A 23,471-nucleotide genomic window follows, 5' to 3' on the forward strand; every position below is an offset into this window, starting at 1 on the left:
CACCCTATACATCATATAAGTTGACTGCTCCCCAGAGACAAAGGGTGCGTCTATGCCTGTGTGTTTGGGGGGGTGTTGGGACTGGAGGAGTATAATGGGGTCAAACAGTGGAGAAGAAGCTATGGAGCGAGAGCGAGGGGAGTGGAAAGCTTATTTCTCATTAGCGTGGGATCCCTTGGGATCCTTTCTGGGTAGTAATGAACAGGAGTGCAAAGTGGTAATAGAGATGTGGGATGTTGTGGCAAATCAAGCCTTTAATGGGTCAGACTCCACTGGAAGCCTTAGGCCTAATTAGTAGTTTGTAAATATGTTGAAATCAATTAGTGGCAGTGGACTTTCTTAAGCAGAACATAAGAAAAGAATGCGTTAAAACAATTGTAAAGATGAAAAGAGGGCCATAGAGGCAGGAAGTTGGGTGCTGCTCAGTCTTTAACCTGTTCTGAGCTACAACTAGATGTTGGTCCAAAACCTGCAGTTAGGATGATCCTGATTGGCACGATAGCCAGATGTAACCTGTATATAGAAGGTGTGGTTATCGTTTGGATTTTTCGATAAAAGTGCTGATTCAATACACTTTTATTCATACCTTACTTTAAAATGTTTATTTTACAAAAAAAACCTTTTCCATTTAATAAAGTAGGCCAAATGTTAAATGATGTCTTCACACTTGCATCTGGACAAGAAATTTGCCAAAATAACAGAAAGTGGCAAATTTACATTTGTATAGCCACAAGTACCATCTAACCAATACTGCATATCTCAGCATTTGTAGCCTAAGCTAGTTTGCAGCGGCCTTACACCAGGTGGCAACCTCCATTGCTTTGAAATGAAGCAAACGGCAAAAAGTGCCAAAAATTGCAGTTCCTCAAAAGGGAGCTTAACGCTGACTCCGAAAGCAAGTCAATCCCAACAGACCCCTATGTTAAAATGACCAACGTCACAGCAGAAATAACCATGTTTACAGCCAGGTTCAAAACCGCTTTTGTTCTTTACAGCCAATTTGCCCCTTCATGACAGCTGGACGGGGGTTGAATTTTTAAATAAACCACCCCTTATAAAGGATATTAAGGGTTGAAGTTAGGTATAGTTGAGCCCGTGGGTGATTTGAGTGACAGGTGGGTGCCACATCAGGTCGCACTCCACCCGGGCTCGCCTCAACGACACAACACCTGTTTGCTCATTGTTTGATTAGCCACAAGTTAGGCTGTGAAGTCACTGTTAAGATGGCGACCGCCAGAGCCACACACTTTGAGCTCTTCAGAAACTTATGGGTGACGTCATACATCCATATTTTATACAGTCTATTCTTTGTACAGATGCACATAACAGGGAAAGCACAGAGGCAAATGTCCATTAGTCAATCGAAAAACTGTGAAAACATTCATGACTCGATTCCTCTTTAAGAACGGTTTCAACTTAAAATGATCCCTTCATAATCCATTTGGAGTTGTGAGGGTAAAAACGTCCACATATTGACCCCCACAACAGAGACAGTCGTCTGTTCAAAGGATGTTTATACAAATGATGCTGTCTGTCTGCTGTGTGTAGCGACAGAGAAGGTGGCAGAAAACCGTTGTTTAATAGTCATCTGTTGTTGTTTCTTAGTGTCAAATCTTTTGAATTGATGCATTTCTTTTTACATTATTAAGAAAGAAAACTTTAAAAAATGACTTAAAGGTATTGTTTTTATTATACGCTATGTGAAGTTTATTGTGAATTTTAATTAGGACCATTAGAAAGTTATTTCGGGCCAGTAAGTTCTTGACAAAGTTGCCTGACGGGCCAGTGACGAATAACTTAACTGTTCCATTGTTTGGAATAGAAAAAAAAGATTTCATCAAAGAAAAGATTGACCAGCTTTTGGTACAGTTTTTAGTACCCACTACTACGGACATATTTTGGTCCGTACCAAAAGAGTATTAAGGAACAGTAGGTTTTCAACCCTGTCCCAATCAACTTTAGCGCTTGTGTCCATCTTTTGAGATCCAGAAAGAAGCGCAGCGTTGGCAGGTCTCTGGCACCCCGCCTCCTCATCATTATAGTCAATCTTATTGATGGCTAGTAAGTTCTTCATTGACCTCTGACCCCCGCCTTTGACACTTGTCCTCTGTTAAAATGGCACAATATTAGGTTCAGGGTGCAAGAACATATTTACAAAGTAGCAAAAATGCATATTTTTCAGTGCACACATACAAGATCACTCGGCAACCGTGCAGTGTCCCTAGTCCACAGTCTGCAGTGACACTTTAACTTTTCATGTGTGTATGAGGAAGATTGTGTGTGTGTGTGTGTGTGTGTGTGTGTGTGTGTATGTAATCTATATGTGTAATATTTGTCTCTTGCTCTCTCTTAAGGGAAATATCTTGTGATAATGATTGTGATAACCATATTCCAAAAAGACATTTTCCATTTCTGTGTGTGTGTGTGTGTGTGTGTGTGTGTGTGTGTGTGTGTGTGTGTGTGTGTGTGTGTGTGTGTGTGTGTGTGTGTGTGTGTGTGTGTGTGTGTGTGTGTGTGTTGCCAGGTGGGGGAGCTATATTAACTTGTCAGGGGGGACAATGGAGACATCTCTTAAGGCTTTTTTCACCTCCTTGTGTCCTCCCCTCCTTCCTCTCTTCTCCCCCATCCTTCACTTCCTCCTCCTCTCACTATGTGTGAGTGTGTGTGATGGTTAACCTGCCCCCTCCCCTCTCTGCCATACACCTGACTTATGGCTGTGCAGTAATAATTTGCCAGACCTTGGCAGGCTGAGTGTACATTAGCATATAAATAGCAGATGCACTGAGTGCCCATCACAGTCGACTACATTTAATTTTTGGTTTATAAGATTGAATGGGTTTTTAAACGCAGCCCCATCAAACTTGCCAAGAGACAAATGAAGTCAGGGGAGCAGTTGTTTGAGGCGGCGCCCTCACATCATTTTTATAAAGGATAAGAGTCTTATTTAAGGGGGGGGCAATTGAAGCTGAATAAGCAAGACACCTGAGGAAGCAGCAACATACTCTACTTTCCACCCTGTTTAGACAAGAGATTTTTTTTTTACACTGTTGTCATTCTTTCTTCCTGTTGAAGATCCCATTATATGACCAAAAGTATATGCACACCCATATATGAACACGCACATGCCATTTCAAAATACTCATGCTATACCAGCATCCACTTTTCTGGTTTCAGGCTTTCCCCCAGATGTGGAACATCTAGCTGCAGGCATCAGCTCCCATTCAGACAAGAGAGTATTAATGTTGGGGTGGGGGAAAAAATCCATACAGCATAGTATCACAATATTTAGCATGGCAATAATTGTATCGATACACGAACGCAAAGTATCGATCTTTTATTATATAAACTATATACATTGCAATTAGGCATGTCTGGATTTACCGATTTGACGGTAACTGCGGTTATATAAGTCACCATTTGTTATCCATAAGAGGCTTCCATATATATGGTGATTCCTGCATTTAGACACGTTGTTTGTGTGTGTGCGGTGAAATCTCCACGCTGGTTTGTTTTGTGTGTTTGAGAGAGTCGTGCCACTCACTGAAAGCATTGCTGTAAACATTTCAGAGGGAACCAACACTCTAGCCTTGTATCTGCCATAAAGTGCCTTAAATCGGCAGTGTGGATATAGAAAATGACCAAGGAGTCATGTGAACCGCGGATTAATTACACAGCTGAACCATCATCGCGTGGAAAAGTTTTATCGACCTAGATTATGTAAAAATATGCGATCTGGAGGTCAGCATTAATGCTTTCTAGTCGCTCGTCTTATAATGATGCATTTGAACAACAGAGGATACGTTAACGTTAAGATGAGTGAACTTGACCTGTTTAACTTCCTAACACTGACTCTAAGCAGCTTAAAATACATGATTAAATAAATGCAAAACTGAAAACTGTAGTTTGCTATTTTCACATTTTATAGGCATAACAATGAATCGCGTCGTTGGAAAAATATTTGACAATATAAATGTAGCCTCAACCCACTACCGTGGTTGTCTTTGCACCACCCATTGAAGCTCTATTGTCCCATAACGTATGGCCCTTACTTTAGCAACCACTTCCAACAGACCTCTTCTTGATTTAGTTGTTAAGGAATATTTTTCTTCCTTCTCTATTTCGTCTATTTTCCCTTTAGGAACCTGCTTTATTTTATCTTTGAGTAAACATTGCCATTACAGTACACATAGACCGGTTTTACTTAAACAACTTTTTTATTTATTCTGCTCTTTTCCGGAGCTATTTTTATTTCTATCCTGGCCTTTTTTTTATGTTGAAAGTTACCGATATTAGTTTTGTCTTTTTCCTATTACAGTGACACATGGCCCTGCTTTACTCAAACCATCACTTCTAATTTGTCCGGTGAATCTCGGGTTTCAGTTAAAGAAGCAGTTTTTATCTCCTGTGTGGAAACTCTGCGTTGCTGTGTGATTTTCTCCTCGTGTGTGTCCTGGAGAATAAACCAAAGTGCTGTTAAAATGCAAAGCAGCCTCCTATGCAGCCATGTGGGGGAATAGAGGCCATATTTTAGCCGCGTTCCCCGTCAGCAAAATGTTTCTGGAGGAAAGCTAATTCTACTGTGAGACTTACAGCTCTGCCAGGCGGGCCGACAGCACTCGATGCTATCAGGATTAAATTAAGGTGAATTAGAGACAAAGAGGCAGAAAGAGGGGGAAAAGGGATGATGTTAGGGCAGGATTTTCCTCCAGCTGGGTGATCACTTCTTAGTCTTAGGTCATTGATCAGAGCAGAATAAACCAGCCGGGATTAAAGTAGACAAGCACAAAACCTATAGAGCCTATATCTGTGTGTGTGTGTGTGTGTGTGTGTGTGTGTGTGTGTGTGTGTGTGTGTGTGTGTGTGTGTGTGTGTGTATACGTGTGCTGTGTGGGAATCCATTGTGCTGTGAGGATGAATAAGTGTAGCAGTGGAGTGGAGTAATGGAGAAAGTTTGGTTTGGTGTTCAAAATGTTCCACTTCTGTTTAACAGCATTCTCTCAGGTTTTGTTTGGGGAATAAATCAAATCAAGTCTCAGTATCTCACACTTCCTGTCTTAGATTAAAAGGATCATTTGAAATAATAACCGCTCTGTTTTTATCAGAGTTGGGGGATTTTTTGCGCACAAGCTTTCGCTTTGTGCAGCATTGCATTTCACACGGATAGATGTCACTTCATTTTAAATGGTAGTAGTTAAATGACCCCCTTTTTCTCCTCCCCTTTTACAGTAGTTACAGTAAAAGCAGAATAAACTGTATTTTCCTAAAAAACATTGTATAGACTAATAATAATAAACACTTATGACCCACTGTGTGTGTGTGTGGCACTGTCCGTATCTGGCGAGAACCTGCCCTCTGTAGTTTGCTATTTTGCTGTGTTCAGGACAGTTTCTTCGTATAAACCTCCCCAACCAACACTTTACATTGTTGAATCTGATTGTTTAAGTCTTTCATATCGTCGACAGATTGTTCAATCATGTCTTCACACTGACGCCGTCCTTTGTACTGAAATGTGGATTTGCTTTCCGTGGTTGAAAACAGAATTTTCGGCCCTGGTTCCCTTTCCCCACATTTTAGCAACGCAGAGACAGAAGGGAAGTGAAAGGACAGTCAACGAGAGAGAGACACACAAGCCACAAACAGAAATATTGAGCGCTCGGATAGTGCTATGTTCTTATGTGAGTGCCGTGAGGTTGAATGGAGCCTGGTTGAAGGAGTACTTTCGTATGAGCGGGGCACAGTTGGAAGTGTTGCTCCTTATCAAGGAGAGAGGTAGCCTATGTGCCACTACTTAACGAGAAACTTCAGTTACGTTAGCTATTCTTTTTTTACTTAAGACACATTAATCATTTAGTTTAATAGATATATAATAATACACTCTATTATATAATAATCTAGAATTAAACAATGTTAAAAAGTGTACATAACTTTTTCCGTATTTATTTCAGGTCAACAGGAGATTTATTCAGATTGATTGAGGCACCTTCTTCCAGGAAAGCACCTCGGCAGGAAAGTGTAGATCAGGAAAAGATATCTATTGATGTCTTTGCACTTACTGCAGCATGCAGCATCTCGTTCATCTGAGTGAAACAAACTTGTTACTCCTAGAAATGACATGGAAGCAAGCTTTTCAATCCGGGGCTTAATTTGAACAGATTGTGTTAGTTTGCAGAGGATGTTTAAGTGACTAGTGGACAGCAGTGAAAGTAGGTGATTTTGTAGGCGTTTGTGCTCCTACATGTCCAGGTGGTCATACGTTTTGGACTACACACAGACGTCTACAAAGATATTCATGTGGACCTTTGCAGATGTAGGTTTGTTGCTGGTAGTAGATTTAATAAATGATAATTAATTAATATAGAGATATGTAAGGACTATTATTATTTCAATTATGATTTATAAACCCATAAATTAGTATAAAATAATGATGGTACTCAGCTTACACCATAAGCCATCATTAGTTTAACTAACAAAATTCAACATAAGACTCAATTTTGGACACCACCCAATTTTGAAAATATTAATATTAATCAATTAATCAATCTTAATCTCAGAGTTGCTACTGAGTTCTTCTCAAGGTGTACAGGGACCTATTATTTCATATACATACAAATCAAATGAGCAAGTTCTTTATAAATGAAATATTTATTGGACTAATTATATAACTAAACTACTCAACAGAAAATAAATGATCAAAGAAAACAAAGGGAATGAATGAAGAGTACAATGAATAACAATGAACCACAATGTGAAACGTTTTACATTAAATTTATTTTAAATGATTAATGCACCATTCAGCAGTTCAAAGTTTTAGAAACAACAGGGAAACATGTGAAGCCCCTTTATATTAGTTTAAATTTAATTTAGAATGATATCCGGCCAATCTGAAGACGAGCATTGTAACCAATTCAATTTAGTGATAAAACGGTGACTGGGTCCGCCCACTTACTGTCAAAAAGAGAAACTACTCTCGAGCGAGCAGGTGAAAGTTTCACGAGCAGAAGAGCAGTGATAGTAGTCACGTGCACGCATATGCATATATATATATATATATACACACACACACACACACACACACACACACACACACACACACACATAGTTAGCAAGACCACCATCAGGTCTGGTTATTGCATTTTTCGTAATTGGATACCTGAACAATTTATTAAACCCTAAATAAACGTCCTGGGGTTTTCAATCAAAGTAGGCAATGAGTTCCTGTCGCCATCATGTCAATTGCCAGCATTCAAGCCACTATTACAAAGACCTTTGTCTTAGTCTTTGAAATAAGTTGTGATGGTTGAAGAAAAGGAATTTAAGAAAGAATTCACTCATTGCCATCTTCTTCTTTTATGTATAATATCAAATATTGTTTTTCCATGTTATGACTGAGGCCTAATTCCCCATCCTCTCAGACCACCTACCATGTCACAGTCTCTGTGGCTGCATTAAAAACAGCTAATTTGACTTTAATTGTTTAGTTGTTGATTAACTGAATAGTGAGCAGTGTAGTATGAAGTGTTTGAATTGGTCTCTGTGTGCTGAATCAAGAGGTGTGTTCAGGTTTGTGACATGGTTAACTGACGCTGTCTTGTGGTTCAGGAGTGTGTGTGTGTGTGTGTGTGTGTGTGTGTGTGTGTGTGTGTGTGTGTGTGTGTGTGTGTGTGTGTGTGTGTGTGTGTGTGTGTGTGTTTGCTTAAGGAATCATCTAAGGACTCATCATTTGTAAACTAATTCAAACATTCTAATGGGCAGTTATCAGCGGTAACACAGTAGCCTTTATACTGCTCGTATACACGTGTGCACACCGACATACACACACACACACACACACACACACACACACACACACTCCCTCCCTCTATTATTGCGCACTAATGAAAAGGAGCCCTTTGGGAATGAGGGGTTAGTTTAACGTTAGGTTTTACTGCTCCTCATAATGCTAATCACTGTGATTATTATGCTGCTAGACTGGAATGTGTCTGCATCCTCAGCTATTAAAGACATAGCAGCCACCAAACACACATGCATGCACACACATCTGTGTTATGGAAATGACCCCTGTGTATATGGAGTGTTGTAGCCACGCCAATGGCTAACAACCTCACCAGGAAATTAAAAACCATAAATTATGCTTAGCGCTGATAGCACCTTATCACACACACACACACACACACACACACACACACACACACACACACAGACACAGACACAGACACAGACAGACACACACTGGCATCCCTTGCTCCCCTAAGCCAAAGAGATCACACAACCCTGAAGAGGAGAGTAAAGGAATGAGTGCTAAACTATACAGAGACACCATTTCAGTGCAGGAATGAGTCATACAAATCGGTAATGAGTTGCACCGGTTCCCTCATTTCAAATTCGCCTGAATGAAGGCCCTACTCGTGGATTTTGAAGCTTTTACTTGTTTTTAAAAATGGCGATGGTGTAGTTTGTTTCCTGCTGCCCCAATCACCAAATGCAGATTAATTAGAAGCTGAAAATAGATTATTTCCTCCTGTAATGTAAAGAAAAATGTGGATCCGTTTATTTTAGGTCATCCCTGGACATGAAACCTTTCTGCTGTGTTTTCAAGATGTCATGTGGACCTTTCTTCTTTTGTACCCGTGACATTTAGGGTATATTTGTTTTCTCAGAATTATGCTGAAGAACATTTTGGCGCATCCAGTAATTACATTTTTCAGTGCATTTGCAGAGAGCCTATGGGACTGTTATCACTTGGAGAGAGAGCTAGGTCAATTTAGGAATCGTCTCTAAGAAGAAATATGACAGATTACTTTCTTGTTTTGCGCAATTTGACGACCTAATGTAAGTAAGTAAATGTTAGAAAACAGAGCTAGGATGGGGGCCTTGAGGAGCACCGCTCATCATCTTGGTCCACTCGAATGCATAGTCACAGAGACAAAATGGCTCCTGACCTACTTCAGAACTGTTTCTTAGAGTCCAACCCAGTTTTCCATTATCCATCCATTATCTTTAATGATTATCCGGGGTCGGGTTGCGGGGGCAGCAGGCTTAGCAGGGTATTCCAGTTTTGGCTGATTTTGTTCCGTACAACTTTGAGCTTTCACAAGATTCTATAGTACCGTACATAGTTCTGTTCTAGATTACGACGGTTTCTTTGGTCTGCCTCATCTTTATTAATATGGCAAATATTGTGAAAAAGTAAAGTGCATTCAACAGCGGTGCAGTGCCGCTGCTAAATACATGCTTCCCAAATGCAACAAAGGTGCTATCTCCACCAGCTACCTACCAATTACAATGAAGTTCAGATGCTCTCAGACACGGAACATGGGGCATATTTAGGGTTAGAAATGTCTGTAGTATATTTTTGCTATGTTTTCCGTTATGCTCTTATTGGTTCAACTATACTTGTCTGTAATGAAGTAACAGCTCATAGTGTTTGCCACTTAAGTAAATAACTACCATTAGTGAACATCAATAATCTCCACCAATTTCCTCCACATTTTTACTAAACATTTTTCAAAAATTTAAATACATTTCAACCTGTGTATTTATTTTAGCATGACTATTTAAATGTCATTTTTGGCCAATGTTGACAGACCTATCACACATTTTCCCAAAACCGTCAGTGTTAATCTCTGTACACTTGGCTGCATTAGAAATATGCACAGAAATAAGTTATTTGCTGTACATTTCTGCATGATTAAAATGTTTTTGTTATTTTGATATTAACAGCATCGAATCCTTATCTCCTCTTCCTCAGATGAAGGCTGTTTCAGACGGAGATGAAGATGAAGATGATGATGATTTTGATGAGGTTCCAGAGAAAGAGGGATATGAGCCGCATATTCCCGAGCATCTACGAGCCGAGTATGGTATGAGTTCAACTACACACACGCTCACACACACACAGACACACCTAAACTTGCAGACACGTGCATAAATAGTGAGGTTAAGCTACAAAGGAAGACCTGCTGCTGCCATAATCTTTTAAGATTCACACACACACTCTACAAACAAACAAACACATACACTCAGAAACACTTCAAAGAACCAGCCTTGAGCGGCTGGTAATGTGCAGGTGAAGAGCTTTTTAAATGGGTTTATTTATACAACCATGGTCAAAGTGTGTGTGTGTGTGTGTGTGTGTGTGTGTGTGTGTGTGTGTGTGTGTGTGTGTGTGTGTGTGTGTGTGTGTGTCTCTCTCTCTCGCTCGCTCTCTCTGCCGTTTTCTCTAACTTTGATTATACATTCATCATAGCAAATTTAACTTTTTACACCACCATTCTAAACAGACCAGAAATGTAATTAAATAAATGCTGGCCGTCACAAATGACTCTTTTACTACAATGAAATAATTTAAAATTAAAAGTGATGCATTGCTTAAATATAACACCATGAAAATGATTAAATTATAAATTAAATAAATATTCATATCACATGCATTCAATCAAAAATAACAGATATTTTATTGTAATATCAGTAAAAGTTACTTTGTGTTGTTTTTCTGTTCTGCGGTTGATTGTAATTTGTAATGACGTGTTTTAAGAAGGATGAGTTAGTGACTTCAGTGGACAGTAAAACCAACAGTGGCGGCTGGTGGGAAATGTTCTAGGTAGGGCTGTGCCACATCCAATCAATTTCAGCAAACATCCCAGTATGATTTAATGCAAAAACAGTAAGGTATCAAACTACTTTGCAGTTAAATATTCAACATTTATTCCAACACGAAAGAACACAAAAAAAGCAGTAAATAACACTTTGACAAACACGTCAGGACATCTTATTTTTGTCACCCTCACAAGCAATTCAGCATAATATAATAATATATATCATATAATAATATTCATTACAATATAAAACACACACACGTATATAAAATATAATAGAACATGTTTATTTATTGAGATGCCCCTATGGACCTTGTTTGTTGGGGAAACCAATAGGGAGGTAAAGATCAGAAGTAAACATGAAGTGCAATTAGGAATAATGGTGTTAAATTAAGCTGTGATGAGTTTTCACCGTTAATTTACCATCTCAATTAAATGTTGATGCCTCCAAGACCAAGTTCAGCAAATGAGACTGAGGACAGCTATGTAGAAGAAAAGATGTTCACTCTGCCTAATATGGCTGCTTGACAGAGTTCTCCATGTGTGCCCTGGTGTTCTCATGTTTCCTCACGTTCTCATCCCTCACTCCCGTATCTGTCCATGCTGGATCTGTCCCCGTTGTTTTAAAAAGCTAAATAAGGCATTAGCATGACTGCATCCAGCTAGCCAAACCGTTCTGGTGTACAGCTACTAGAGAAGCTTTGGATGGACTGCTTCCCTTTCCCGCTAGTCTGCTGTCTGATTGTGAGGTCAGGTTGATCTGGGATCAGCTCTTTCACCTGTAGTTTCTCAGCCAAAGTTCTCCTCTCAAACGGGTCTTGGAGGAGTAGTGCTCGCGCTCGCCTGTAGAGACTAGTCCTGATGAGGACGCGCAGTTTGGGGCGATACAAATTTCGCCCCATGCTGAATGTATTTTTCTCAAATATATATTTGAGGATGCTGATTGGCTAAATTGTATGTCATACATTCATATCTTTAATCAGCAATTGGCTAAACAGCTTTACAGACCCGCCTCCTGTGGGCCATTTCTCCACGGCCTCAGAGCTGCTGAGACATGCAGAGAGGCACAGAGGACTTGCAGGAAAAGCATATATTTTGTGCAGATATCAATGTTTTACACATATTACTGTGTGCATTCCAGATTTCAAAAACACAAATATTGACAATTTGTATATTATTATTTTTTTTGTGGCTCAAGAGGGGGCGGCGCCCTCTATTAGCCAGCCGCCACTGAAAATCAAATACCGACAGCATTTTCAAAACAGCGGTCGAGTTTTCTCTGAAACTTGTGGGAATCGGAACAAGGTTTAAACACAACATTGACATTGTATTAGTTTATGCAGTTGCTTATTTACAAGTCCAGCACCGCTCCAATATTCACTCTTTAAGCTGTGATTTGGTCTCCACAAACTCCTGAGGGGAATCTGTCTCTTTAGCATCTAGATGTTCCACTGTGTTCACCAGCTAGTCTCTGACTGTGTCTGTCTGCTGTTGGCTGCTGAGCAGGTAGTGTACAGTGGGCTCATCAGAGCTTTTTCACTGAAACAGCTGCTGCTGCTGGAAAGAGTTAAATCGGAGCAGCACAACTAAATCAAATGGTGAATTTGGGGGCCGTAAAACCCAAAACAATGATCTGAAAGATGCTCAAATGCCCCGTAGAGCTGGTGGGAGTTAGTGGTAGTTTCAGCGGTTTCGTGAACTATATGTAACAATAAATGTAAAAATATTGATTACTGAAGCTTTACAAACCTAAAAACCAAACACAGCGTTACAGATAGTACAGTGAAGGCAAGCTGCTCATAGTCACATGCAAGGTCATTTTGGTGTATATACCGAGGAACCCAGCTGGCATAAATGCCTATTGAGCCTAATCAGATCACAATGAGGGAGATATTGGGTCCGCCTGGTCTCACATACTGAGTTCTGACTGCTAACTATGTGTTTTCGTCTGATTTGGAATGCAGCACAACCTTATAATGGAGACAGATCGTCTCTTTTCCCCAAGCTTTTTCTCTGTGTATATCTGATGGATATGGTCCTGTCAACACATCCATTTACCTAAACACACACAGTCATCACTAGCTACATATGAATAGCTGTAGTATTGTTCCTTCTTGCAGCGGGGTTGCATTGGGCTTGTATGGATCATATCTAGCCTCCAGGTAACATTCCAGGTTAAAGGTCAAATGTTCAGGTCGTTAACCAACTGCCTGCTCATCTTATTGCAGCAACGTCAGTTGATAGATTGAATTTGAATGCTGTTTATATCATTATCAGCAGCCGGATGCGAGCTCCAGGCAACAGTAAGCATTAAACTCTCACAGTGTTGCTCTGTCAGCCATATTCAAGCTTCTCACCATCACTCATATAGATTCATATGTGAACTTCAGTGTCTATACTGTGTGTGTGTGTGTGTGTGCGCGTGTTGATGTGTCTGTGTTAATGGCACCGCAATAAAACATGTTGCAGACAGTGCTGTTATTGCTAGGTCAGCCATGTTGTTGTGGCTGAGAGGTGGCCTTTGACCCCTGGCGAGTTTTTCCCACAAGCCTCCTGAGTCATTACATTCACACTGAGCCTCTCCTTTACCTGTGAGCCCTCTCTACTCCCACCTCCCTCCATTACTAATCAATTAGACGCTAAAGTAATTAGATTGTATCTGATATGCCCAAAACGGGTGTGTGTGTGTGTGTGTGTGTGTGTGTGTGTGTGTGTGTGTGTGTGTGTGTGTGTGTGTGTGTGTGTCAGGGTGATTAGTAGACTAGGTAATGATCTACAGGGGCCATACCAAATTAACAATGCAACCTCTTTAATGAGCCCCTATTAGCCCTGCACCTAGATTTCCCCCCCTCACACACACAACCATGCGCACACACACCAGCGACTGAGCAGAAGTGAAAGGAACCTGAATACGTATCCATTGTTTGTTTCTTTGATTGGTTTTACTCTTCAGTCTGTACATTTACACATTGTTGATTGATAGTTATTGTTGATGTCACTTTTTCATCTGACTGACCACTTTCACCATTCAATAGCGTTAAGTGACCAAGCATGATGGGGACTGGAGGGACATTTTTTTTTCATTTTTTCACATCAAATCCAGTTTACGTTTTTAATTGATTTTTGTTTTTTTAAACAAACTAGGTCTTCAAAAGACGGAGGAATTATTTACTTTGACCATTTTTTTTAAAGATATATAAAGTATGCCTCCTGAAACAAATGTAATGTATTCCTGAAGAAAAAAGCACAAGGTTAAACATATGTTATTGTGCATGCCCTGTGGCCCATTACAATGCCACACACACGGTGATGGAGAGTTGTTTTCTTACAGCGATAGCTGTAATTGACGGGAACCCAGCAGCTGGGTCTTCCAGCATTTTCAGTGGCGACCCACTGAGCCCGCTGCTCCTAAAATGTTTAGGATGGGTTAGATGCAGAGGTCAAATGTCATGCATGTACCTGATTGTATGTATATGATGATTATAACGTTTACTGGGTTTTTTAGGTTCTAATTTTCTATGAAAAAATATTTTTATTTTTTAATTTTATTTTTATTTTTTAAATGAGTCGTGCTGCTGCTTTTAGTTGACACAGACTTTAGGCAAACTTCACAGCGGACAGTGTTTTGCTTGAGGTTGCTGAAGAGGCAGTTCCTTTTTTGGGAACTCCTCACTTTCATTGGCGCATGCTGCTATTTTGATACTGAAGAGAACTTGCGTGTTCACTATGAACTACGGGAGCTCAGGGAAGTGGTAGCAGTTTCGTACTGTAATTTGAATTAGTTGATGACAACAATTTTATTGCCCAGCTCCAGTTTCCTGCAAACTAGTTGTAGCTGTTGATAACGTCTATTAATAGATATTTGATTCAACTAAAAAATAAATACTAATTTGTACAACAATTCCCAGTATCAAAGGAATCTCTAGGATTTCAAAAGGTCATTGATATTTGTTTGTAGTCCTAAGTGTGTCACTATCTCATCAATTCATCTGTTCTCTTTCACTTTCTCTGATTATAAAAGCCTTTCTGTTGCTCTCTGTCTTCCTCTGTCTCTTTCTCTTTCTATCTCTTTCTTTTCTTTTAGTTTCTTCTAGTGTTCATCCATTCAGAGAAAGCCTGGCTCTGTTCTGATTTCCCTCCTTCTATTTCCTCTCCCTTTTCTATCTATATCTCTTCCTCTCTTTCTTACCCTCTGTCCTGTTCTGTCATTCTGATTATCAGTCTCTTATCCCTTTCTCTGCTGTCAGGACACTATCTCTCTCTTTCTCAAATTAACATTTTAATTACAGGCCCTGCTTAACCTGAGAAAATCAATACCTCTTTTTGCCTTTCCTCATTCGCTTTCTCCCTCGCTCTCTTTCCCTCAAACCCCCTTAACCCCTCTTTTCTCTCTCTTTCTCTAACAACCCCCCTCACACACATATACACACACACAACTATACACATTTCCTCCAATTGATCTGTGCGTCTTAACATCCACAACATCCAGACAAACCTCCGCCATGTGGCAGTTCGAAAAGAGCAGATTGAGTCGGTATTTCACCATCCGACAAAGAAAGAGAAGGTGAGGTGAGGTAGAGTGAGGTTGTGGTAACCGGCAATCACTTGACTATTGACATATTTAGTTCTGTTTTCTTTATGTATATATTTATTTTAAACTTTACTTTGAAAATTGAACAATGTAAAAATTATGAGAAATAATGCAAGGTAATGACAGGGCCATAACCAGCGTTTTTAGAAATACTGAGTTCAGAAGCCTAGAGCTGTAAATAATGATTCTTTTTGTGATTGATTAATCTGCAGATAATGATCTTGGTTGTCAAGTAATATTTGGTCTATAAAATGGCAGAAAACAGTGAAAAATTACGTTTAGGTCATTAAATGTCTTGTTTTGTCATTACAGTACTTTGAATAGTTTGGGTTTTGGACTGAGTGGCTGCCTGTAGAGGCTTTAATGCTGGGATGATTTGGCGTCACCTATTCAAAGTACTGTAATGTAAGAACAAGAAAAGTATTTTTATTTACCCTAAATTGATTTTGTTTAATGTTCTCATAACAGTGCTAGCATCGTCGTTATCAGCTGTGATGAAAATGAAATAAAAAACAAAAGTCTGTCAATCAAATAACCCATTATTTAAGTTAACAGCCACCGGATTTCACTCAGCTTGATTTGACTTAAACAATTTTTATTTTTCATGACTTTCAGCATTGAACGTTTGATCCAGCTTCAAGTCGTTACCATGTAAAGTGTGGTGTTTGTTTTGTGCTTTACATCCATCTCAGACACACATGTTATGATATGACATGACAAACAGCAACACAATGTTGAACAAATGAACCCAACCTTTTGGCCGGGAATTCCATGAAATCCTCTGTGAGATTGTCGAGCTGGTGCCAGTAGTTCTCTGGTAAAGAGCAGTTTGTTAGTTCTAAACAGATTCCAAACAAGGATTGTTGCACACACAACCTTTTCCTCTTTGTTTCTTCTACACTTTTATACGTTCAGGCAGAAATCAGATTGTTGTTTTTGTATGTCAATTGTTTTGTAATTAAAGCAGTGGAGAACATGCAAAAAATCCTGTTCAAGTAGAAAAAGAGTGTTAAAGTGTGCAAGACAAATCATTCCATGGCAGAGATTGAGTCTCTGAAGCATCCAGCTCAGCCCCAATAATGTGTGGGATCAGCATGTTGGCAGCTCTCAGCTTACTGCTTCCCTCTGATCTCACCTGCTGTGTGTGTGTATGTGTGTGTGTCTTTAAGTCCTGCTCAGTCCCCAGAGACCCTGGTTATCCCAGTGTTTGACCACACACACACACACACACACACACACACACACACACACACACACACACACGCACATGCATGCACTGAAGCACTTTCATAACTTCAATCTGTATCTGTCAATTCTGTAAGCTCCAAATAGGTCAATTTGACATTATGATAAACAGCCAAAAGTACAATTTATAGACATCCTTGTAGTAAATGTATTACTGTGGGTTATAATGATTTAACTTTGCTTCAGGCTTTTTTAAAGAGTAACAACAGGCCAGCAAAGTGTGTCATTACACATTACACTACAGTGTTCAGTACAATCTTAACTTCCTCTTGTCTCTGTTGACAGGCTTAGATCCATCTCCTTCCACCTCAACAGCACCAGTCACAAAAAAACCTCCTGCTCAAAGACCTGCAGCTCCGCCACCTCTGTCTTCCTCCTCTTCCTCCCGGCGGCTGAAGCGACTTACAGAGGAGGATCAGGATCCAACATGTGCAGCTGCCACACTGTGCTACCTCAAACAGAACCTCCCTCTGCCCGCACAATCCAGGTACACCAACTGACAAGTCCTATCACTCTACCTTTCGCCTCCCCTCATCTCTCATCTCCCTTCACCTTCTCTCACACATGCTCTTCTCTGTTCACCTCCGCCCAGAGACTCAGGGTACACCTGCATTCTCACACCAGAAATGTACATTCAGTTTGTGATTTATAACGGTTGTTACTGAAACTTAAAACGCATTTCAAGGACAACAATTTCAACATTTTTTAAGAGGAGAAGATATTGTTCTACTTTGGTTGTAAATTGTAATTTAAAGCCTGTAAAAGTTTGCCAGTTTAATGGCCTAATCCCGAAGCCTAGGAGTGTTAGTACCTAAAAAAAGCAATAACCTTTTAGGTTTACCGTATTCACCTTATTCTTTGACTGAATTAAGGTGCATGCGCATTGAGTAATTTTGTGTTCTTATGTCTGCTTTAGGGCGGAGACGACACTAAGCAAAGTAATCACACTTCTGCTCTACAACGGATATAAGAACATGAATTGATGCAATGCGGAAGCCCCCTAGTTCAGGAGTACGGTGAATATTTAGAATATTTTCACCGCTTTAACTTGCCGTTAGACAGCTCTTTCTGACAGGGAACTGAAGCCCTTATATCCATCTATGCTCTCTTCAGAACCACTAGACTCCTTAGACAAAAACAATACATTTACCTCGCGGGACATGTGAGTTGCTGGTAAACCCTGCCACGATCAGTTAGGGTTTTTGTGTTTTTGTGTGACTTTGGGGAATCTGAACTTACCCATTATAACACCAAAGTTAGTTGCAATCTGCAACCTCACAGCTAGATGCCACATGTCCTTTAACCTTCAATGGAGTAATCATGTTGTGAGTCGTTGATATTGATTATACACATTTCTACAGCATCGTTTAAGAGGTCATTGGAGATGAGCCACATTGCCCCATGATGTTGCTGGGGAATCTGGGGATGTTCTACCAGTCACTTCATAACGTTTTGTTTTTTGGTCATTTCGAAACTAGCACTACAGATGTGTGTTTGACTCCTGCTCACACAGAGCAGTGCTACAGTTTGATACCTCATGCAATAACTCCTGAAGTCACTTTTTCTTTTTAATTAAAGAGGTAAACCTCAACTTTTAGTTCAAGCAATTAAAAACTTAATTTTAACTAATTTCCCTTGTTGTTACTCCTTTGTAAGCATCAAACACACCAGCTTCATATGATTCCATAAGTGCTGTCCAGATACTCCAGTCCTCTTTTTTTCAAGCCAGTATATACATATGGGTTTCAGTCAATTGTGACAGTTGACCACAAACTCTAAGTTGAATTAGTTTTTGCATGAAGTTGGTTTAACTCTCCCTCCACTGATCTCTCCTCCAGCAGCAGCTCCTCAGGCCCCAGTTCATCTCAGTCCAGCTCAGAACAGAAGGGTGTCGATGCTCCTGTGGTTCCATTTGGTTTGGACCTGTACTACTGGGACCAGGAGCAGCCCAACGCTGGCAAAATCATCAAGTAATGTACCAGACACACACACACACACACACACACACACACACACACACACACACACACGATGTATCACTGATAGATACAAAGACAGCTATACACATGACTTAGTTTAGTGAGTTGTGTGTTTTGTTTCTCAGAGAAAAAACAGAAGTGTAATGCTAATAAAACAGTAGAATTATAACCTGGGTTGGCATTTCTTTATTAGAATGTCTGAATAAATGCAGATTTTTCAGTGTTTCATGCATGGGGAAGAAAAATCTTTTTTAAGTACTTTTTATATTTAATTCCATACAGCAAAAGACGGAAGCCCTCAGAGGCAAGTGAGAGAAAAACAAATAGTAATCCCTTTTCTTAGTCTAAACTAAGTTGTTTCTCTCCTGTGTTTCTGGAAGGATCATTTGTTTGTTGTTGTATTAATATTTTTGGCCACTAGAGGCTGAAGTGCACTACTACCCCCCTGTTCTAAATAGAACTACAAGTATTCATGTCTTCTTTCAGGAGAGTTTTGATATTTCCATGCACTCTAAACACAAGGTACGTATATTCTGTGTTAACAAGTTATGTAAATTAAAAGAAGAAAACATGAATACTTTTAGTGCTATTGCAGCTGATTTCAAAGCCACTGTTTAATGATTGTAAAATGAACAAAAAATATTCACCTAACAAGACGTTCTTTCTCTTGTTTTCACAGATGAAAAAAAGTCACTAAAAATCATTAAAAATTATGCTGGCAAACTTTTCTTCCCCCCTGTTTCACAGATGGAAGAAAACTTAACTTTATTTAATGAAAACTTATCCTGGCAAAATCTTTTTTCAACACAGGAGAGAAAACTATTTAGATCAGACTTGGTGAATGGATCAACAGAATTGTTTTTTTTTCTCACCTGCCTTTCAGGGCTTGGATAAATATAACTGTCTTATTAATGGAAGCATCATCGATGCGGGTTTCTAAAACCTGCGCATAACTTATGGTCTCATGTCCTTGTGTAGGATGTCCTCTCAGCATCAGTTCTGGGTTCCCATTGAAGTGGACGAGGAGGTGGAGAACAAGGAGCTCCTGGCAGAGAGCAGGAGTAGATATATTTCCTTCCCTGGGCGCTTCACTCCTGTCAACCATTACTGCAGTGCTCCACTGGGCAACGGAAAGCTGTGCCAGAGACAGGACCGCCTCAAGGTACCAGGAGGAACACAAAGTGATTTACCAGACATTTATGTCTGTTTCTGTTTGTTTTTCTGTCAGCGTGTTTGTGTTTGAGCTGTGACTCGTTGTCCTTCAGTGTCCTTTCCATGGTACGATCATTCCCCGAGACCAGGAGGGACGACCCTGCAGGCAGGAGGACCGCCTGAGGGAGGAGCAGGAGAAGAGGAGGAAGAGTGAGGAGCAGCCTGGTGAGGAGTGACACTCACACATGCGCTCACATACTTCCTGAATTCTAAAAAAATGTAACAAAGATCTTCCTCAGACCATTTAAGTCATAGAGGATTGCATTCGCTCTTATGTCCTGTATTAGTAGTAAATAAACAGTAAGAGCTGCACCCATACATACTATTAAAATGCTGGTATGTGCAAACACACATCAACAAAAGGCAAATGCATTCAGACAAACAGGTTACAGCTCCAGGGACACTGTGAGTTCACAAATTCCTTTTAAAATCGAAAAGTGAAACAACAGTGAAGAGGTACTTCAAAGGTTGTACAGCAGCATGCTATAGCTGGACATACTGATGCTGCAAAAATTCTCTATTGTGTTTCAACTTAATATTCAATCAAAGTAGCTGCTTATTTATTACATTGACAAAGTCTTATAGATAATTAGCTTTTATACCACATCCCATGGTCTTCCTCGGTGGATAGAGATTGCTCACTATGCATACAGCCATCAGAATAAAATCTTTAACAGAAGCTAGTAAATTAAGTTAATTTCTTTTCGTCAAAAAAGTGAGCAAGCTCAATTTCACAGAGGAAAACCATGAGATGTGTTGTAAAGCCTTGGAAATAGCAATTAAGTTAACCTTGGATTTTTGTGTTTTTGTTTTTTTAATTTAGTTTGGCAAACTACTGTTTCCATGTAAAAAAAAAAAAAACTTTAACTCTCAGTAATACTACTTATGACCATATATACTAGTATTTATATTTCTCAAGGTCCACTTACTACCTTTTCCCAGGGCTTTCCAGATTGTGTTATATGATATATGTGCTATAGTCATAACAATATTTTTACTCACTACAAGTTTATTTAGGATCTTAAAAACAGGGGTTTGACATAACATGACTCAACGTCCACTTTCTAGCTTTTCCAGAGCTTTTAAAGGTGCAGTGTGTCATTCCTGGCTACATGATCCAAACAGATGGGGGGCAGCATTTCATCTCTACTTCTGGGTCCATACAATCTAACTTCTCAGTAGGGGTGTCCCCAACTGACCTTGCATGGCAGCTGGATTCTTGCTATGTCACTAGATCACACGATAATCGCACAATCACATATCACATGAAAATCCATCTGGTCAGGCTTCAAGTAATGCATTTGTGTCCGGCAAGCCAGTGACTGGACCAATCAGCTTCCTGTTAGGAGCTACTGGCAGCTACAAGCGTGGCTTAGCTGTGTGAGAGATGACACGGTGAGGTGACCTTTCATTCTATATAATGGCAGCTTCTGAAGAGGTTAGTGTAGGTGCTGCAATAGCATCAGTTATGTCAGAACTGGGGAGTATTTCTTCATAGACATAAGAGCTAAGAACACGGGGTGACCGTGGCTAAGTCGAGAGCAGGGCCGCCTTTCAATCAGAGGGTCGGTAAATTGCTCCCGTAGCTGCGTCTATGGTGTGTAGATAGATACTGAATTGTAAGTCGCTTTGGATAAAAGCGTCTGCTAAATGACTGTAATGTAATGTAATGTAACACATTTTCCACTGGCAAGAGTTTGAGTGATAGATCGTCTATCCAATCAAGTATTTTCTAAAAGTGCGTGCCTTAACCAGGATTTCATGTTCTATACGTTTTACTTACTCATTATGTCATTAAGTAGTCTATCTCATAAAGATAATAACTATGCCCATTTAGACTATAAAAGGTCCATAGTTACAGTAAAAAACAAAAATTTTGGTTCACACAGAAAAATCAATGAAACGACCAAAACTGAAACGATTCCACAATGGTCTGCATATCAAACAAAGCAGCATATACAACATGACCATAAGGATATAGGTCTAAATAACAAAACACACGCCTTGGACTTTTATCTTTTTTAAGTTAGGGTTAATCCCTACAAGGCAAGCTTTAAGTGAAAGGCAATATAGAGAAATAAACCTTGTTTGTGAAAAGATTCCAATACTTACCATGAAACATTTGAATGCCATGAACATCCAAGCCATGTAGAATAAAATGTACAACATGTTTCATTATATAGAATTGAATTAACCCAATAAATAACAAATAAATATCTCTTTTTTTGCTAAACAATTTGACATTGCCGGTAAATCAGTGAACTTGCTCGTCTGTGTCCGTCGCTCACTTGATTATTTTCAAATTGTATGTGAGCATACCGTGAAGTGCAGAGCAACACACAACAATATGAATAATTCAAATAACGCAGTCAGAAGGTGCATAAACACTGGTTAAAATGAACATTTTAATGCCATGAAGTGCAGAACGACATTGACGCAAAAAAGAATAAAACGTTTATGATAAATATAATGGGATAAACCTATAAATACCTACAGAGAGACCTAATGGGTTCTTAGCAATGATTGATGGGCAGTGCTTAGTTGTTTGGCTAAACTATTTCACAATGTCAACAAATTAAATGACAGTCTGCCTTATAAATGAAAAAAATAAATGACTATAATAACAAAATGAATGTGAGAATCAAGTATGTCTTACACTGCAGATACATAACAGACTTTAAGCACTGCAGTGGTTATCCTCCTGGAGGCTAAACAAGTGTCCGTCTAAAATGATTTGAAATCACTTTAGACTTTAGCCGTCCCAGTCGTTCACTGTGCCTGGGTCAACTGTCTAGCTTTTCCTTGTGTGTGAGGAAGTTTGGATTGTGCTTAGTCTGCAATGGTGATTTATTGACTTTAAGACCTTGATTGATAGCACATGAGTTATTTTCACATTTGTATTAACAGTATTATTTAAGATGCTGACCCTCATGTAGCCACAGTGGAATGATTCATGTTTCATAACCACACATGCTAACTTCAGATTGGCAATCGGATCAGATCAGAATTGTTTTAGGCTCACCTCTAATTTACAGTCATCGGTTATAAATAAATAAAAAGCCAACTACTACTAACAGCAGGGCAGGAATACGTGAGTTTGCTAACTTTTTTGTCATTCAAACATTATTTCATGGTCAACTTTTTCTGGAGATTTCATCCACATGGCTTCGCTCGGTGAGCAACCTGACGAAGACTGAAATGTGGTTGAAAGGACTGGAATTTAAAAAAATTGTCGAAAGAGCTTTAACTGTAATTCTGTAATATCCCCAGAAATCATGTTGATGTGGACAGGTGTGGACGACGAGTCCGTGGCCCAGTGGTTTTGGTGGTGTCTGCTGGTGGTCTAAATGCAGCCCAAAAAGATAGAAAAGTCCAATCATATTTTTTTTGTGCAGCAATAATAATGATAAACAGACCAAGTCAGCTGTTTTACACATTATTATTGTCTGGTAGTGTTTGTTTGTTGTTGTGTGATTGGGACACTCACCAGTCTGCAGGATGTCCACCAGCTGCCTGCAGTGTCTTGTTAACCACCAACTCTGTGTGTGTGTGTGTGTGTGTGTGTGTGTGTGTGTGTGTGTGTGTGTGTGTGTGTGTGTGTGTGTGTGGGGGCCATGGCATGCAGTCCAGTGAGTTGTGAAATAGCATCTTTTGTTACCAACTACACTATCGATCCATGAGTCAATCTCACACCTGGACAAATACACACAAGCACACGTACATCAATCTCACAGTGGGTGGGGGCGCAGTGGCCTGAATAAGTTGATGGGCCATTGGCTCAGATCCCTTCACTATTCAGTCACACATTCACACATAAACAACACTCACATGTATATGCAGTGAGGAACA

General features: G+C 39.7%; 1 protein-coding gene across 3 annotated transcripts in view; it reads left to right on the forward strand.

Annotated features, from left to right (window-relative positions):
* Window positions 1–23,471, forward strand: part of uvssa (UV-stimulated scaffold protein A) — a 43,730-nt gene that overhangs the window by 14,161 nt on the left and 6,098 nt on the right. For 2 of the 3 annotated variants that reach the window (XM_068714184.1, XM_068714182.1), the window contains 5 exons: window positions 9,749–9,860; window positions 16,717–16,918; window positions 18,270–18,401; window positions 19,389–19,572; window positions 19,676–19,787. In XM_068714184.1, coding sequence (XP_068570285.1) covers window positions 9,749–9,860; window positions 16,717–16,918; window positions 18,270–18,401; window positions 19,389–19,572; window positions 19,676–19,787 — 742 coding nt within the window. The remainder of the gene's footprint in view (window positions 1–9,748; window positions 9,861–16,716; window positions 16,919–18,269; window positions 18,402–19,388; window positions 19,573–19,675; window positions 19,788–23,471) is intronic. The other variant, XM_068714183.1, reaches the window with a different exon arrangement.

The sequence above is a fragment of the Cebidichthys violaceus genome, unplaced genomic scaffold (genome assembly GCF_023349555.1).
Source record: "Cebidichthys violaceus isolate CVI_PGR_0920_01 unplaced genomic scaffold, fCebVio1.0.p SCAF_2, whole genome shotgun sequence".
Classification (NCBI taxonomy): Eukaryota; Metazoa; Chordata; class Actinopteri; order Perciformes; family Stichaeidae; genus Cebidichthys; species Cebidichthys violaceus.